At 30.5% G+C, this 19,713-nt stretch overlaps 2 protein-coding genes and 1 long non-coding RNA gene across 6 annotated transcripts; all 3 read right to left on the reverse strand.

Moving 5' to 3' along the window:
• Positions 1 to 7,741: 7,741 nt before the first annotated feature.
• LOC122608274 lies at positions 7,742 to 10,590 on the reverse strand. Of its 4 annotated transcripts, none has more exons than XR_006325198.1 (4): positions 10,427 to 10,590; positions 8,618 to 8,700; positions 8,063 to 8,451; positions 7,742 to 7,906 (listed from the first exon to the last, which is right to left on the reverse strand). It is a non-coding gene; the product is annotated as an uncharacterized LOC122608274 (long non-coding RNA). The 4 variants fall into 4 exon arrangements; XR_006325197.1 differs by having other exon boundaries at positions 10,286 to 10,590; XR_006325196.1 differs by having other exon boundaries at positions 10,275 to 10,590.
• A 3,398-nt stretch (positions 10,591 to 13,988) lies between these two features.
• On the reverse strand, positions 13,989 to 17,819 carry LOC122608428 (SKP1-like protein 3). Its single transcript, XM_043781537.1, has 2 exons — positions 17,667 to 17,819; positions 13,989 to 14,549 (listed from the first exon to the last, which is right to left on the reverse strand). The coding sequence occupies exon 2, from the start codon at positions 14,532 to 14,534 to the stop codon at positions 14,088 to 14,090; it is 447 nt and encodes a 148-aa protein (XP_043637472.1). The 5' UTR covers positions 14,535 to 14,549; positions 17,667 to 17,819; the 3' UTR covers positions 13,989 to 14,087.
• On the reverse strand, positions 16,291 to 19,347 carry LOC122608950 (coatomer subunit alpha-2-like). Its single transcript, XM_043782017.1, has 4 exons — positions 18,655 to 19,347; positions 17,823 to 18,055; positions 17,667 to 17,766; positions 16,291 to 16,550 (listed from the first exon to the last, which is right to left on the reverse strand). The coding sequence occupies exons 1-4, from the start codon at positions 18,866 to 18,868 to the stop codon at positions 16,291 to 16,293; spliced, it is 807 nt and encodes a 268-aa protein (XP_043637952.1). The 5' UTR covers positions 18,869 to 19,347.
• Between the last annotated feature and the right edge of the window lie 366 nt (positions 19,348 to 19,713).

Below are 19,713 nucleotides of genomic sequence, written 5' to 3' on the forward strand. Positions count from 1 at the left end.
TCGGGTTACGCGCTTCGTACAAAAACTATTCTTAAGTAACTCAAATAAATCCAAATTATCCTCATGGGTCGAGTTAAAATCTAAATTATCCCGGTACAGTAAGTTTCCTAAACATAGGTTTGTTGCAAATTAAAATCTAAACTAGCTCACAAAATTCCAATGGCTAATGCGTTGGTGTAGTGATTTGGAGTTCTCCTAGTGACTTATAGGTCCCAGGTTCAAATCCTCACTCTGCCAACTTTGAAATATGGCTAGGTGGTCATTCTATTAGGGTTTGACTTGGGTATACCCAGATTCCAGTTTGAAAGGCAGGGCGTCAGGGTTTACCCCTATTAATCATCGTGCTAACCAGCGGATTAGTAGGGGGTTCTCCCCCCATTGGGTATTTGAAATATATAGACAATTCTACTTCGAGGCAGCTCTCTAGCGCGGACCCGGTTCAGACAACGTATGTTAAACCTCTCGCTATTGAATCACGACACTAAGTTTCATGCGAAGTTCACCTTTCAAAAATGAAAAAAGTAAGCTCACAAAATTCTAAAGGCATGGATCGAGGGTACTAATTCTCATGGGCTCATGGCACGCGTTCGTTTTTTCCTTATTGTTGATACCCTGCCATGCTCGCTTTACGAATGGTTTAAAGGGGTTTTTTCCTAGTGCCTAAAGCTTTTAGCTAAGTAACTGGTTAAGTAATGTTTTTAAGTTCACAGGAGAAAAATATCCGCACGTTGCGACAGTGATAAAGGTGGCGATGGTGGTGCTGATGTAATGGCGGCGACGGTGGTGGTGACGGGTGGTGATGGCGAGCGGCGGTAGAGACGGTGACGGTACCGACGAAAATGGTAGTTGCGATGATGGATGTTGGTGGCAGGCGGCGGTAGCGACGGTGGTGACGGCAATTGGTGGCGGCGGCAACTGGCGGTGGCGATTGGTGGCGTTGGCGTCAAGCAGTGTAGTGTAGGTTAATATGGTGTAGGTTATAATATAGTTTATATTATTAATTGGTGAATATTGAAAAGTTTAAAAGTAGATTCATAGTATAGATCATGCATAGAAAACATGAAATGTTACTATGGTAGTTACCCTGACAAACTAAGTGATGGTTGAGGTCAAGCTCAAGCCATTTGTGACGGCGGGATGTAATTAAATAATTGAAGTTGCTGATTTTGCACTTCCTATATTATTGCACTTATTTGCTGCCTATAATAATCAAACTCATGTAGTATAGCCGTTGTAGTCATGTATAGTACGCTACAAGTTAAAAGCAACAAGTTAATTACTACGGAACTTGTTTAATTATTATAGCAGTTGTAGTCATGTATAGTAAGCTACAAGACACAAGTTACTACGGAACTTGTTTAATTATTATTTTTAATTTTAACACGATGTATCCTATTTTTAAGATGCAACTTAGAATTTTCAAAAAACTCTCCAATCTACCCCATGGAGGGTGAATTTGAACCCAAATAGATCTCAAAAGCAAATACATTACTAATGAGCCACGATAGTTTGAGTTACTTGTTATGTTCGGTGAAACTCTTTTTGGGGCCTTCTCTCCCATTAGCTTAGCTTGGCTTTATTTAGAAAAATGTAATCATGTTTTGTTGCAAGAATACCTGAAATGAAAGTCAGAACTCTCAAACCCCCCCCCCCCCCCCCCTTTTATAATTTAGTTCTATAAACTATGAACTAATGTGGTCTTATTTTTTGTTATTAAAGAAGAAGTCATAATGAACCTATAATGGACAACAAACTAAATTAAAAAAGATAATAATAATAACAGCATAAAAATTCAATGTTAAATAATAATAATAATGAATAGATATGAACAAAGAATATAAATAAGAAAACCCTTTTGGTAGTCGATCGTAAGTTTTTTTCTTTTGGGTTGAGAATATGTGAGGGTTTTCTCTATGTGGTATATGTATAAACAACAACAACAACAACAACAACAACAACAACAACAATAATAATAATAATAATAGTAATAATAATAATAATAAAGATTTTTTTTATAAGATTTTTTTATTAAAGGTCACCCATTATTTATTAAATAAATATTAAAAAAGAGAGTATTAATAAAGAAGGAGTATTAGGCTAAAAGAGTGAGATTAGAGATGCCAAGTTGTCAAGTGTACCATCAACCTCCTTTTTTAGTTAGATTATAGATATTATATATTTATACTAATGCTCAGGTCCGTCCAATGGACGGGTAGTATCAAAGTATATTAATCAAAAGCTAAAAAATTAGAATTCAAGTATATTAAATACCTATGACCAATATCACAATTTAATCAATACGAAAAATAAAGAAGGAGACATATGAAAATTAACTGAATATAAATATTGATTCCAGTTTACCCCATTTTTTTAACTTTTAATTAAAATAATAATAACAACAAGAATAATAATGATGATGATGATAATAATTTAAGTTCATAATATATTGAATTTTATAAAAGTGATGATCTTCAAAAATTTAAAACATGTTACATGGTATAAGAAGAGGTCGAACCTTTTGGTAGTCGACTTTTATTATTTTGGTTTAGTCGTAAGTTTTTTTTAGTGAAAATATGCGAGGGTTTTTTCCTAGGTTATATATATATATATAATAAAATGATAATAATTTTTGGGAGTCTTTTTTTTAAATAAATATTAAAAAATTAGAGTTAATAAGGAGGAAGGATTAGGCTCTAGGAGGGAAATTAGGAGTGTCGAGTGTACCCCAACCTCCTCTTTTAGTTATATTATTATAGATTATCATTATTTTTATTATTATGATGATATTATGATTGGATCTATATTTTTGTTTTACACTATGATGATGAATTATATATATATATGGCTACCACTACAAAGAGAAAAAAATTAACTTATCATTTAATCTTGATCATTGAAATTCAAAGTTAAATTAATCTTAACCATTAAAATTGAAGTCAAACTTTTTTTTTTAAACATGGTAACTAATTTATTTTATTTAATTTATAATTTATATTAATGGTAACATAACAATTAGTCAATTTCTACACTTGTTGTCTTCGTAAAAAGCATGCAAAGTCTTCATGTTGTATGCATCTATTTTCAACCAAATTTATATATACATAAAATTTCAATTTTATCCATGTACAAAAGTGAAAATAACAAAATCCCCCGAAACAACAAACGATTAATTATGAAGTTGGTGTAGTTATATCACTATCTAATAAAATTTCTTTTAACTTTTAACTTTTTTATTTATTATAAAAAATAAAAATTAAGTTTTAAATTTTAGTTTATAAATTAGCATTAGTTCATTAATATATAATAATAATAATAATAATAATAATAATAATAATAATATTAAAAATATTATATATCTAATATAATATTTTTATTATAGCAAATATATAATATATTATATATTATATTAGCATTAGTTTTAACTTTTAACTTTTGCTATCGATAAGATGCAATAAAGTATGATAGTTGAAATTTTATATATTATATATCTGATACAGTTATTTTTATATATAATTTTTTACCTAGACCTATAAATAAGTTCTATTAGGATCGGGTTGACACGTTGAAAAGTTTCTGACCCGAACTAAAGTTGAGTCGACTCAATCGTCTCGATTAATACATGGGTTGACATGTCAAACGAGTTGTTTTAGGTCAAATGAGTTATTTTTCGTTGACATGTCAAATTGGTTGGTTTTGGATCAAATGAATTGTTTTGAGTAATGTGGGTTGATCGGTCGAATGTGTGATACCCATGTAAACTTTTTTTATTTGGTCATCCAATGTGTAAAAAGTGAGGTTTGCTCTTTAAGTTTAAGTCAAATGGATTGTAGGTTGTTGGATCAAATGAGTTGATGGGTCGATGTACTATCAACATTGTATAAAATTTAAATATTTTTGGGTTGACAGGTTAACTTACTGACCCAAAAGGTCAAACCAACCCAAAAAATCAAGTTGATGGGTTACCGCATCTAGATATCACAACTCTAAACTAACTATATATATTATATTGTAAAAAAATGTACAAAGTTGATGATAATTTATTTTTTCTTTTTTGTTATGGGAACCATATATTTATATAATATATTAAAGGATTTAGTACGCGAGAATGAAACAAACTATGCCCAAAAATTTATAGCGTGCACAAACTAACGTTTTTTTTATTGTATGCATAAACTTGGTAAAAATATTCAAATCATGCAATGTGTATACGTGGCATCCCATATAAGCTATCACGTGAAAAGAAAAAATTGAACATGCCACGTGTAAGGTTTTGATTGGTCGGTCACAAAAAGTTACATGATTTAAACTTTTTTATTAAGTTTATGCATACAATAAAAAACCGTTAGTTCTTGCACACTATAACTTTCTGGACATAGTTAGTTGCATTCCGACGCACTAAACCCTATATTAAACCGACAATAAGTTATTATTTTTGGGTAAAAAACTTTTAAATTACTTGGTAACCAGTCGGTCATGCTATAATGAGAAAATATATATATATCTATATATATACATATTCAAGCTTTGATCTCCATTTAGGGTAAATGCCTATGAACCCCTTAGTCTCATAGATAAATTTTTTCTCTTAAGCTATCTAAAATAATACACAAAACAATCATAGCCTTTAAAATTAAAAGTCAAACTTTTGGTAAATAAGGTAATTTTTTAATGTTATATAAATACATTTGCTAATTACGACATGTATTTAATTTTTTTAATTTAAATTTAAATATTTTACATAGCTAACAAAATTAAAATGGTGTTAGACTTGAAGAACCAGTAAAAAGGAAAGAATTTAAATCAAAAGTAAAAATAGTTTAAGTCATATATGCATTGTTATTATTATACTAAAAGGGTACCCGTGCAATACAGCATAGGTGACGGGTGGCAGCGGTGGCGTCGTGACGGATGGCAGCGGTGGCGATAGCGCTGTTAGGCATGAGCATGGGTCAAAACCCGACCAGATCCGTACAAAACCCGACACCCGACAATGCAACAAAATTCAACCCGTCATTATCCTATTAGATATATGTTATGCCTTTTACTAATAAAAGTTGGATATTTACACTTTTGTTGATTTATTTTATTTTTTTATATAAAGTTCAACACGTTTCGTGTACTCTTAAATATATATATATATATATATATATATAGTTTTTGGGTGGGTTATTTTAGGACCACCTCTTAGTTTATGACCATTTAGGACATGTGTTTTTTGTAACTTATACACCACCATTATCATCTACTACGATATACATGATTTTTTTTGTAAAAACACTAAGACTTCTCGGCGATGGGCCCACCGGAAAATTATGTGTAAGTTAACTTACACATGATTTTCCGGCGACGCGGTGGTCGGAAAATCATGGTGGTGTATAAGTTACAAAAAAACACATGTCTTAAGATTGGTCCTAAAATAAGTTGTCATAAAATAAATTACATCTATAGTTTCTAACATATATATATATATAGTTTCTAACCCGGTCAATGACCGGGTATAGATCTAGTTATACTTGCTAATTAAGCCTAGTTAAATTGTACACAAATTATTTTATAAAAGTAAGTCCATAAATTTTACAGACTAAAATTTGTAAGATTATTAAAATAATAAATAAATATTAAAAAATTAAATGATTAATAAGGAGATATTATTAGGATCTATGAGGATATTATGAGTTTTAAATGTACCATCAATCCCCTCTTTTAGTTATATATTTATATATTTTATTATATTCTATTATATATTCTATTATTATGTCTGATCTTTATATATAATAAAGAAGGATTGTTTTTTAGATGTATTTTTAGAAATATTATTATGTGCTACACATAATTTTTAAAAATGCTTTTATTTCATTTATGATGTCATATTTAAAAAAAAAGATTTTTCTCTCATTTTTGTATAGCATTAGGCTTTCAACCGCACATAATGCTTATTTAAATTTTTAATCTTTTATTTGAAACAAAGAATTTTTTTAATTCTTTTACATAATATTATGAAATGCCCTTTTATTAACGTAATAGGTATTTTTATTTTATGTATCATTATGTTAGACAATTCATTATTTGCATATCAAATTATAATTTATCAATAACAAAAATTACATATATTCTTTTACATTTGTTTTTTACAAATTTAATTAAAAGCCCCATGTTAAACTCGAATTGATTAGCTAGTTGATTAATATAACAAGATGATCTAGCCCACAATTTTAGATTGTAAGGAGAATTTATTAGAGTAAATGTCGGATCTTGTATTTGCATCGAACTTTGAACACCCAGTTTTACACTCTCCTGCTTCTCAACGATTATAATCACTTATATATAGTTCTACTATTATACTTTAATATTATTTAATGGTGCTCAGCTAGATTTTTTCACAACTTCTCATGCTCGATTTGTTAGATATATTTATTAAAATCTTAAGTAAATCTACTAGATTTTAAACTCGTGTCCAACACTGGACACGAGACTTATGATATTATTAGTAATGTAACTCATAAAAGATTATAAGTTCAAAGTTGAAGACATAAATATATACTAAGTGTTCGATTCAAATGCCAAGAATGGTACGCTAATAGAAAGAAAAATAATGTAATAAAAGAACATTGCAAGCATATACCCTCCTTCATCATTTGAAAGACTTCTTTATAGACGAAATTTGTTGTAGTGTTTTTTTGTCTTCTGATTTTTGTCACTTACTAATACCTTAAAGCCCCTTCTCGACTTAACTCGAGATACTGCAATGTACAATTGATCGTATGTGAAAATTGAGCTTTATAGATAGAAACAATTTTAATAACACTGTAAAAATATTTATTTTAGTCATTTGTTTTTTATTAATTAAATAAAATTATGTAAAAAACTAAATGATGACATCATTGAGAGTCAATATGATGAAATCGAGCGATGTGATTGGTTAAAAAGTCATTAGTTAAACTGTATTTTACTTGTGGTATATATTAAAACTAAAATCAAAATTAAAATAGTAAAATTACTATTAAAATCTTAATATATTTACATTAAATTTAATTTATTTTTAAATAATTAATTATATATATATGATAAAATATATTATTGGATATATAATAGTGATTATTTTATTAGATTAATATTAGCTATTATTCTATGAATTATATGTTAGCTATTATTATTTGTTTACCATATTAAAATTATTGGGTAAAAAATGTAAATTTGTGATGGAAAACAAAAATGTGTAAATTAAAGTCAAAATTGAAAATAAATGTTAACGTTAAGAAATCGAGAGCTGTGATTGGTCGATAAGTTATTAGAGCAACTGTGTTTTAGTATAGTAAAAAATATGTGTTCAGACTAAACTAGATTATTACCCGCATAATACGCGGGAAACATATATAAAATAATAACGTGTTAAATTTTTATAATATTATAAGTTGACAAACATATAACCAGTTAATAACTTAACCACTAAAAAACATGAAGTTACATTCACTACTACAAAAATAGCTATTCTTGACCCGCAATGCGCGTCATAAATGGCTCAGATGATGCGCAAATGCGCGTCAAGGAAGGACCAGTCATAAATTTTCATGACCAGCATTTGGGCGTCATCCGTCTATGATGCGCACTTATGACCCCTTTTTATGACGTGCGTTTTTGCGCGTCATAAACTATTTTTTTTTTAAATAATAATTTTTTTCAGTTCCTAATTTTCTATTAAATGACAATTAAAAACCTGATAATACAAAATTAAAAACACAAATATCAAAATAACGCATTTCATATATATCAAAACAACGTGTTTAATTCAAATACAAACTCATTTACAATTCTAAAGTTAACCATTACAAACTCCTAATTTTCCTAATTCTCTTTCTTCTTCACGCCAACGACGAACACTCTCGGTTTCAGTAGAAACCTTCCTCTCCTGGATATAATCACAGTGCAATGCATGTATGAATGGACGGCTAAAGACTTAAAAAAATAGAAAACAGTTGCATAAAAGGCCAGTTACACTTGGGAAGTTGTTATCTCAAGTCAGGGTGCAGCTGCAGAATAAGAAGTTAAAGGAAGAGGAAGTTACCATGTCAAAAACGAAAGCCATTCGTCCAGGAAGGAACATATCATTTGGCTTGAGAACGGTTTGAGGCTTCACTATCCACTGATAAACGGCTTGCAACAGAAATGAAGATGTATATATTTCAAGGCCAACGGGGACTGATATTCGGGGGCAGTTGAGGTTACCTTAGCATTTCATTTGCGAAACGAGACAGGGTTGTCTTCATTGGATCCTTTGTTGATATGGGTTTGAAGAAGAAGAAGAAGAAGAAGAAGAAGAAGAAGGGAGGAGATACCTAGACTTGGCATCAGTAGCAGTATGTTCAACTTCTGGTTTCTTTTTTATCTCACTTCTCACTTTGTTCAATAAAGCATAGTCAAGCCCCTTGACCAAATGAGTGTGTTCAACATCACCTGTGGGTGTGTGTTATTCATAATAATCAATAACCTAAAAACGAACAGTTTCTTCATTCTTGCTGTTCAGCATTCAGAACGTTTTTATTTTATTTCATTGAACTGATGAATTATTATTATTATACCAAATCACTCTCGTTCTGTAAAGACTATCCACATTACATACCTAAATGTTGCCTCGTCGACAGTGTTGGCATAAGCTCCACCACCTATAAGCATACCAATTGAAGCTCCTGTAAGTAACCTTCCCTACATTTCAAGTCAACACAACTTCAGAATCCCATAGGCCATATACATCAAGATTTCAATCCGAAAAACTAACTGCTACATATCCAGGCTATTATACATTACCTTATAATCACAAACCAAAAACTCATTTTCTTAAATAGATACGCATTAATATCCATATTTAAGCTACTTATAATCATAATGAAAAACCTTACGACAAACAGCTTATTCGACCTTAATTAAGCTCTTTTTCATAATTATAATGAACAGATAATTAACTGCATCTCTTAAAAGGCTACGACAGTAACTATTTTAACTTGAAGTAAAACTATATATAAGAGCAATAGATATATACACAATCAAAATGTAATGAAAAGAATTAGTAAACTATCAGTTGAGTTTGTAGATATTGCACGCTAAATTTATTTATTTATAAACACATACCTAAAAATTGTTAAACATAATAGCTAAAATGATGTCTTACTTTCAGCTAATATCTAAATCCAGCCGATTTAATAAAACGCAAACTTTTTCAGCTAATATCTAAACCAAAACCTAAACAATCAGCCAATAATTTGATAACAATCAGTGATTTCTAAGCTTTTATATGGGGAACAAAAATGACAATGTAGCCCCGTGTTACCCTACCTTTTTTTATGACTGATGTGTAAAATCTAGTCTTAAATTTATAAACAAGAAAATACTAATAGTTAGACTTCTACACACAGACAGTGTACCTTATCATGTATAGTAAAGCTATCAGTAAGTCCAGGATCGAACACAGGGACTGATATAGAGCAAGCGAGTTTAATGCAGTTTAAAAAGAGTTTGGTTTTTAAAGACACCACGTCATCTTGATTTTATATTAAAAGTTAGTTGATTGAAAAAGTTAGTAATTCCGTAGAATTAATTGAAAAGAGAGAGTTTAATATCAATATTAATTAAAAGATCATCTACTTCGACTCCATGACACTATAGATTCAGGTTGCACTTAATTGAAGAACCAATTCAAATATGTTGATTAATAACCGAGAACCAAACAAAGACTCACCCCGTACCCGTCAAGTTCGTTACTTTATTCAACTCCCTTAATTAACTAGTTCCATTACTAAGACCGGTACCCCAAGACCCCTTTCATAACTTTCCTAATCAACTAATTGTTTTGATTATTTAGATAACAATTGTGTCTATTGATTGTACCCAACCATTAACTCGTTAACTCTTATTAACTATTAATTACTTTCTACCGTACCCGTCATAGAAACAATCGCTTCTAACCAAGCAATCAAAATAACTTTTACACAACCTAGTTACCACTAAGATCATGCAAAAACTATCTGCACACAAAGAATTAATAAGCTAAGATCTCGACACAACGTTAAATTAAATCAACTAAGAATTATAAAAATAGTGCAACCATCATTCAATTGTATCACTTCATCTTAGTAGATGATGAATTATTTAACTACTCATGTCAAGATAAATAAAACTAACAATAATCAAATAGATAAAATCCATAATAAAAATTGTATAGTAATTAAAATCCTGTAATATTGTAACTAATAATAGTAATAGAAAGAGTTTGGGAATCAAACTAGAAATCGACTTGTGGCTGTGATGCTTCTCGAATTTGAAACAAAAGATTTTCCTCTGCTAACCGACTTTACGAATTCCATATGACCTCCGAATAAAAAGAACCCACGTACCACTCTCTCTAAAAACTCCTTGTACGAATTAAAAACCCCACCTGTCGACTCCTAGCTCGAGCTCCAATTCGTACCAAAATCCCACAAGCACCTCCAAATTAATTCGATGAATATGATAGATTATTGTCTCCTTATTAGCCGACCACCAAAACCCCTCCTAATTAATTCTCGTCCAATTTATTCAAGAGCACCTCAATGAATATATATACATAGAATATGACTGTTTTGCTTGATGACTACTCCAATCCCTAAACCGACTTTACTTGTTTCTTTTTTTTCTGCCGAGCTCCCACAAGACAAGGATGGGCCAAGCCCATGTATGGCTTTACATATTGTTGATTTTGATTAAAAGCCCAAGTCTTTTTCCAAATTGCAAAGCCTCTTCTTTTTAGCCGTGAATTATGTCAACGGTCAAAGTCTCATGTAGCCAAAAGTCAAAGCATACACATGAACTTAATATTGTGATGTACAATTTGCAGATTGTTGATGTCAAAATCCAAGCCACATAGAAGCTTTAGTGTTCAAATTATGGACCTGATCATGATCATGGCATCCATCTTTCATTATTTACCTTCTTTCCTTTTTACTTCACAAAATTCACCATTTTTTTTAGCTCATTTGACATCATGCTCATTATAATCCTATAATAAAACAAAATCACATATTAAGATTAAAGTCTATAAAAATGACAATAATGCAATATAAAAGTGATGATATCATATATATAAAATAGTCAATATCATGTACGTATTATTTATTATTACAGGGAGAGATTGAGGCTTTAAATAGTATTGGGGTTGGAAATTAATTCTTCTACATGGAAAGGTTGATGTATTTAGATATTATGTACTAGATTAAACCCGTCACATAATAATAATAATTAAGCAGTAGTAGTATAATAAATATATAATATATGTTATTTTTAAAGGTAATGATTAATCCTGTTAAGTTATTAGCCTAAAAATCATTAATTCTAATTAATATGATTGTGACATGTGAAAAATCAGGGGGTAAGATTAGGAAAAAGAATTAGTGGAATTCACATGTCACATTTATATAGTTTTATGAGGATTTTTAGACTAATGGTTAGGAGGATTAATCTTTTTCCTATTTTTAATATTTGTAGACCATTAAAAACAATAATGTAACAAATTTATTTGAAAATCTTTATATATATACTAAAAAACAACTGACCTAATATTTTATTAACCAATCATACCTCTCGATTTTATCAAATTAGAAATTGATGATGTCATTATTAATTTAACTATAAATAAAAAAATTTGATAATCATTATTCAAATATATTAGTATATTATATTAATATTAATATTAATATTAATATTTGTAGAAAAAATCTTATTAATCTACATTTTTTTGTTTTCCATCAATAATTTATCCTTTTTATCCCTAATAAATAGTTGCTTTATAATTATAATAATTTGTACTTTTTTGTTTTAGATTTTCATCATTTAATTAAATTAAAAAAATTCAACATTTTATTTCTAATTTGTTCTTCAATAAAATCTTTTAATATACTAAAAGACATTTGCTCTAAAAACTTATTAACCGATCACAAAAAATTACAATTTTTGACCAAAAATTTAAACTTTAACCATAAATTCTTATAGAATAGATAGATTTGTTTTTTAAAAAAATGGTACATTGTAAAAATTTCTTCTTAGCAAAAGAAGAAGAATACCACATAAGTCCAGAATTGTCATTTTTTAGTTATGTAGAAAGAAATAGTAAATGATTCTAAATTTATAAATGGTATTATTATAGAAACATAAAATGATTTTTAATAAAATCCTTAAAATAAGAGTGATTACAAACCAAATAGTATTTATAAAATAATAAATAATGTTAGTTGTATAATTGATAATAGTCTCATTTTTTACCAAAACTTTTAAATATTTCTTATTCTCAATTCTTGCAAGAAAGACGTATAATTGACCATGAGCCCCCGAATAAAACTAAAAACTCTAAATATAATATTTCATTCTCACAACGGTTGCAAAATTAACTGAATTGGCCATATGAGGGGGAAAAATGAAATCAATAAAAAAAAAAAAAAAATTGGTGACAAGAATGAGATAGTCAAAATACATTACAATCTACTTAAAAATGATACCAGACACATATTTCATTAAAAAAAAATAAGTTTTATAGTTACAAATAACAAAAAACAACAACAAAGTGTCATAAAAATAATTTTAAACAAAGGTAAAAAGAATACTTGAAAAAAAGGTAAAAAAAAAAATACCGGAATGAGTATACCAAGACCATCGACCGGTATTAAATATTAAAAATACCGGTATTTAAAACATTAATAAAAAGAAATCTAAAATTTAAAAGAGCTTGATTATAAAGGCTACAAAATTTTTGATAATACTTATACTTAAAATGTGATATTAATTCGCCCATATATATGAAAGCATTTAAGTTATAATTAAATTTGAAATATGTAATGTCTCATATAATATATTAATTTATATCCCAAATAGTAAGAGACTTGTTATGCTTATCATATATTGTTTCATTTTTTAGTTTTAATTTTTTTTAATTAGAGAAAATTACATTTTTTGTCCTTCAACTTGACAAATTTCACAGTTTTGACTTTAAAGTGAATTAATTACAAAAAAACCCTTAAAGTTGGTCGTTTCAAGAATATGTCAATCCTGTTTTAGTTTATTGGTAGATATTATAGATAGAGGTGGATGTAGATATAGTTAAAGGTATTTTTTTTTTATTTTCCCTAAGACGTTACATCTTATAAAACATCTATTTTAGTTTAAAACTTTTAGCGTATGCATCATATACAAATGATAGATCGGAAAACATATATTACTTTATGACTAGGAGATGTATGTAAACAAAATAATTTCGGGAATTACTTCAATTTATTCGCTGACATTCACATAAATAGTCACAAAGCTGTATATATTTAACGTATTTAAAGTTTTATAATGTATTAGTGCTTAGATCCCGTACGATGCACGAACAACCCTAAATAATTTTTCTTAAACTTTATTTTAAGATTGTATCAATGAATAAATATAACTGAGTTGGACATAATAAAAATATTCTTATGAGTTGATTAATTTAAAGAAGAAGAATGCTAGATATACCTTGGGATTTATTAATGATACACGAGGGCTTAAAACGCGTACATTGCACGCCGGAGAGAAATTATAAAATGGATTGCCCGTAGTAGGAGCATATAAGAAGGATTATGTTGGTTACCTGGATGTGATAGGTATTATGAATTTTCCCCCACTTTGATATATAGACCCACGTGGATGCGCTATAACCTTAAATAATTTCTTTAACACCAGTTCAAGCATGCATGTAGCGAAGTAAATGTACTCCTATTACAACTAATGACCATTTTTCTTAAATTGTTTCTTTTAACACCAGTTAGTATGAAAGTAATACTAATTGATCAATTTTTTTATATTTTTTTTTGAACAATAAAATAAATTTATTGGATCTATTTGTATTCACAAACCAAAACACATCATCGATCAATTGCCAAAGTTAAGATGACATCAACAATATACGGAGGACTCATAATGCATATAAAAGCTTGTAAAAAAAGTTGTTCACTTAATTGCTTTCGTACTATCAGAAACAATATTATTAAGTTCCTAAAATTTTACATGAGATGCGCGACAATGAATTACGATACTACACTACTGTATTAAAAAGCCCATGGATTCTCCCTACGAATCTTGGCTTCCTCTTCGGGAGTCATGTCGCGGAACTGATTCTTGACAATCTCCGGATTTAATGAATAATCGAAGCATAAATCCACCAGACCCTGGATTTCCAGATAAAGTGCAGCCCTTAAAACATCAACAAAAAAGACCGACGGGATATATAATGCATTAACATCATCTCTTAATGACAGCATAAACTCGGCATCATGATTATTATCTTTCTTTGTTTCTGACTGATGATCGACATGTTTCTTACAATATTCGATAACTTTGGAAAGGACCTTACCGGCGACGTTGGGAAGAGGGATACCACCATCAGCACATCCGTCTTCAATCATATATTTGATTATCTGTGACTGACTCGCCACCGCCTCATCAATCTCGAACGTCTCCCCGTCTGAACTCTTGACCACGATGGGCTTCGACATGATGACTTCTTAGGACTGTAAGTACGTACTTGTGATTTATGAACAAAGAAAGAAACTAACTAACCGTAATTGATGTGTTAAAAAAATATATATGTCGATAGCAGCTTTATTTGAAGGGTACATATATACATTATTATTTATAGGGAGAGATTGAGGCTTTGAATTAATGATATTGGGGTTGGATTCTAATTCTTCAATTCTATATGGAAAGCTTGATGTGTATAGATATGGTAATGGTAATAATCCTGCTTCACAAAAGAAATTTTGTAATTAATGTGTGAAAAAAATATATATGTCAATATATAACAGCTTTATTTGAAGGGTACGTATCTACATTATTATTTATTATTACAGGGAGAGATTGAGGCTTTAAATAGTATTGGGGTTGGATATTAATTCTTCTACATGGAAAGCTTGATGTATTTAGATACGAGGGCTTAAAACCCGTGCTACGCACGGCCATGATGAACGGTAATTGTTTGCACGGCCATGATGAACGGTAATTGTTTGCGTGAAGGAATTGATCGTTATATAGGGTGAAAGTGTTGAAAGTTACCATGTATGTTTTTTTTTGAGTAAAGCATTCTAGTACTCGGGTGAGTATTGTCACTATGTAAAATTGTTTTCGTTATTGAATTGGCTGGTCTTATTAAATATTAACGTACATTACTATGTGGCACTCTCGAACATATTTTCGTTTATAAGAAGTTAGACATGTGAAGATAAAATTAAGGGTCCAAACTTATTTTTGTTTTTCCTCATCTCGAACATATTTTTGTTTATAAGAACTATTTATACATCATCGTTTTGATTTAAGGGTCCAAACTTCTTTATTCTGGAATTAAGGTTGATCTTTTATATATATTTAAATATGCTTAGCCAATTCCATACGTATTCTAGTCTACTTGATTATATTCCAGTCTACTTGTCGAGAAGTCAAGTAATGTATACGTCATTAGTCTGAATTTAATAAGTTTGATATATAAACAATATAACTTAACTTAAATACTTTTTACAACGTTTGTATTTAAAAATCACACAAATTAATAGTCCCAAAATATATGCATGTATTTAAAAATTCACTCAAATTAATAATCGCAAAATATATGCATGTGATTTTGATTTAGATTGGGATCTAGATTTCCCTTGATGTCAGATGATGATTTTGCATCCAACACAACTTATTTATCTTAATCTTAATATATACTATAAGATTGTTGAACTAATAACTTATTAACCAATTAAATCACTTAATAGTCGCCAAATAGGTGCTTTTTAGCGAATTCCGCCAAAGTCTCTATGTGAGCCCATCTATTCCTTCTTTCACTTTCATTCATTCATATTTTGTTTCTTGAATTCTTTCCTCCTCCTCATCCACAATTCTAAATTTATTAGTTTTGTTGTTGTACACGTCATAATTGTTTCAACTACTACTTTCATTAGTATATGAAACTAATACTAATTGATGATCAAATTATTATTATTTTTATAACAACAAAATAAATTTATTCGATCTATTTGGGTTTTGGACACGACATTAGATGGCCATATAGTGTCATGTGTTCTTTTCCATGATAGACTAGATACTACTGTAGTATCAACCTCAGAGGATAAAAGTATACGTGTTTGGGAAGCCACAAAAAGAACTGGGCTTCAAACTTTCAGCAGGGAACATGACAGGTTCAGGATTCTTGGCCGTCATCCTGATATGAAGCTTCTAGCCGCTGGCCATGACAGCGGTGTGATTGTTTTCAAGTTAGAGAGAGAACGCCCTGCGTTTTCTGTTATGGCCAGCGGCCAGAAGCTTCATATCAGGATGACGGCCAAGAATCCTGAACCTGTCATGCTCCCTGCTGAAAGTTTGAAGCCCAGTTCTTTTTGTGGCTTCCCAAACACGTATACTTTTATCCTCTGAGGTTGATACTACAGTAGTATCTAGTCTATCATGGAAAAGAACACATGACACAATATCCATGTGGCCATCTAATGTCGTGTCCAACTCGCAAGCTTTTGCATCTGAAAGGGAAGGTTAGTTAAAAAAAAGATCCAACATGTTGTGGATGGTACAAAAACAGATAGAAACTTCATTTTTGAAGGGTATTCGCTACTAAAGTGAAACCAATTGAGCAGGAAAAAGCATAATGAAAAATTAATAGGGGCAAAATCTACCAAGTTACAATTAATCTTTTAACTTCTCTCCACCACGTTTGCCAGAATAAAGTTAATAAGCATGCAACATAAGTGACACACCATGATAAAAGATCATGTAAATGAGCATTGTGAATAACATCTGTGGTGGAGAAGAACTTTGTGGCATTTACCCTCTCACCTGCAAATTGTCCTTGCATTGGGAAATAGAATCACATAATTAAATTTCACCCACATGAGCTAAAGGTCCAAACCGTTGGCATTTGGTGATGTAATGATTCACTAAGTGATGGAAATTAACTTCTGATTAGCATAACTTTGTCTATACTTTATATTCAGTTACTTCAACTCTAGTCATTCTCAGTTGGTTCAATAAATGACAACTAATTAAGTATGTATACAAACATCATAACCAAAAAGGTGAGAGTAGTGCACACAAGCTCCTTGAATTCGCATTTGCCAACAAAATGAAGATAAAGAGACAAAAGTTTATAAGCAACCCAAGCAACCATAACTACTTAAGAAACTATCGAAACTTTAGCCTTGAATTTACAAGGGCCATCTCATATGCAGAAAGAAGATAAATTTATAGATGACTTTGTACACTACATCACCCTATAATAAACATCTACAGAACAGTTATATAGATGCCAAACAAGTAACATCCCCACCCCAAGTGAACTAGAGCCTAGGAAAAAAAAACAAATGGACCATGTGTATAACGTATACCAATTTCTCTTTGCTAGCAGATCAATAGAAGCAATGATATTAACCTTTTAGTGCAGCTGCCCTAACATCTAAGGCACTCTAAATACGTACTTTCAATAGGACATACAAGATCAGGCATATAGAGTTAAAGAAAAGCACACACTGGAAAGTGGAAACTAATTATGACTTTTGTTGTATTCACGACAAGGTGGCAAAGTTCTAGCAGGATATAGTAGAATGAAACATTAAAAAGAAGCCAGATCCTGAAACAAATACCTTGCATTTGCCAGACCTTCACTTGGTGATCTTTAGCTCCAGAAACGTTAAGAGGGAGACTAGGATGGAATGAGGCCCAATTAACTCCTTGTTCATGGCCCTTTAAGACATACTTCACAACACCAACTGGTTCTGTAACATCCCAAATTTGAACACTTTGTCTGGATGGAATAACGCACACATTACATGACCCTTGTAGCCACGCAAAACAGACATGCATTTACGGGACTCCCAATTCCAAATCCTGATACTTTCATCATCACTAGCGCTAACAATCCACGGCTTCTTATTGTGAAACTGTACTGTCCTGATAATACCAGTATGACCAGACAAAGCAAACATACACTGCCGCAGTTGGTAATCCCATACTCTGATCATATAATCATCTCCTGCAGGTATAAAAATGCTTTCAGAACAAAAGATATTCCTAAAAATTCTTAAAAAGGCACACACAAAAGATCTTTAGGCACAAAAGCCACTAAATCTACTAACAAACAAAAACTGATACACACATAACAAGCTTAAAAATCCGATCATCATTGACTCATATTGGATCTGCCTAGATAAGCTAATGAGCAATTGCATCACATCTATTTTATAGTTGTACATGTTAAGATCCATATCGTTCTATGTGTCCAAAACATATGAATGTAGAGTTCCAATCATCATTAACACTAAAAATAATGAACTCCGGAAACCCATCCATCCCACCCTAATCTGTCCTGGTTCCATCAAAAATGGAAAAAGTAAACCAAGAATTAACCCTAAATGGGTATTAACCCACACTAATCTGCCCTGGTTCCATCTCGTCATTATTACAACATACACTAAAAATAAATCATGAAATTCCAGCAACACAATATATATATATGTGAAATTATAAAAGATTCATAAAATTCATATTATCATACAATTCCCATGTCACAAAAATTCATAAACATCTCTAAAACTACAAATATATGTAATCAAGATTCAACTGAATTTTTACCTCCCGAGACGAAGAATGGTCTATTTCTTTCGAAACTAACGCTACGAACCGGTTTCCCGTTATGTCGATTAAAGTCACAGATAACCCTTTTCAACTCATAGTTGATCAACTTTACAGCGCCGTTTTCACAGCTAACAAGAATCAGAGGTCCTTTGGACTCAAAACACAAACCTTTAACTGCACTGTTAAGCATTCCGTCGTATTTGATATACATGATTATAGAATTTGAAAAAAAAAGGTGGGTTTTGTTGACTGAGATGAATGAAAGAATATTTGAAAGGAAAAATTAGAAAAAGATTGTTTCTTGAATTTGTGTTATGTAAGAATGTGAATGAATTATGAATGAATGAATGAATATTGGTGTACTCTGAGTTCGTTTAAAAGGATTAAAAGGGAGGGAGAGTATATAGTCAACGAAGTCAAACAAGTTTACTTACAATTTCTACCCCACAAATACACGAAATACCAGTTTAACACCCTAAGGGATATTATCCCCTGTGTATGCACCCACCGTAAGCAACTAACCATGTTCCTTGTGCCCTGTCTACACATCAATAAGCATCCTGATGCTTATTCCAAACGACGTCGTCTGGAAGTGTTCCTCAAAAAAATCGTGATATAAAAAGATTAATAGAGAAATTCTTTTCTCTAATATTAATCTTGTTGTCTGACCATGGTATTCATGTTGTTGTTGTCGTCGCCAAACCATTTTTTTTTATACGAGTTTATTATTGTGTGTTACTATGATTGTAACTTTGTAAGTGTTACTATGATTGTAACTTTGTAAGTGTGTTTAAAAATTAAGCAGGTGGTGATTTTTTGATTTGTATGGATTATAATGAGCAAAGAGGAGGTAGGGTTTTTTTGTTATGTTAAAGAAGAAGAATTTGGAATTTTGATCTGACTTTCTTTCATGTTTAAATCATTATAAATTTTATCCACTTTTATTAACTATGGTTAGGTTAAAAAATTGGAAACCAAAGTGGGTTTACCAATAAGATATCTATCAAATATTGATATTTCTATTAAGTATCTATAATATAACTAAAAGAGAGAGTC

Source organism: Erigeron canadensis, chromosome 7 (genome assembly GCF_010389155.1).
Source record: "Erigeron canadensis isolate Cc75 chromosome 7, C_canadensis_v1, whole genome shotgun sequence".
Classification (NCBI taxonomy): Eukaryota; Viridiplantae; Streptophyta; class Magnoliopsida; order Asterales; family Asteraceae; genus Erigeron; species Erigeron canadensis.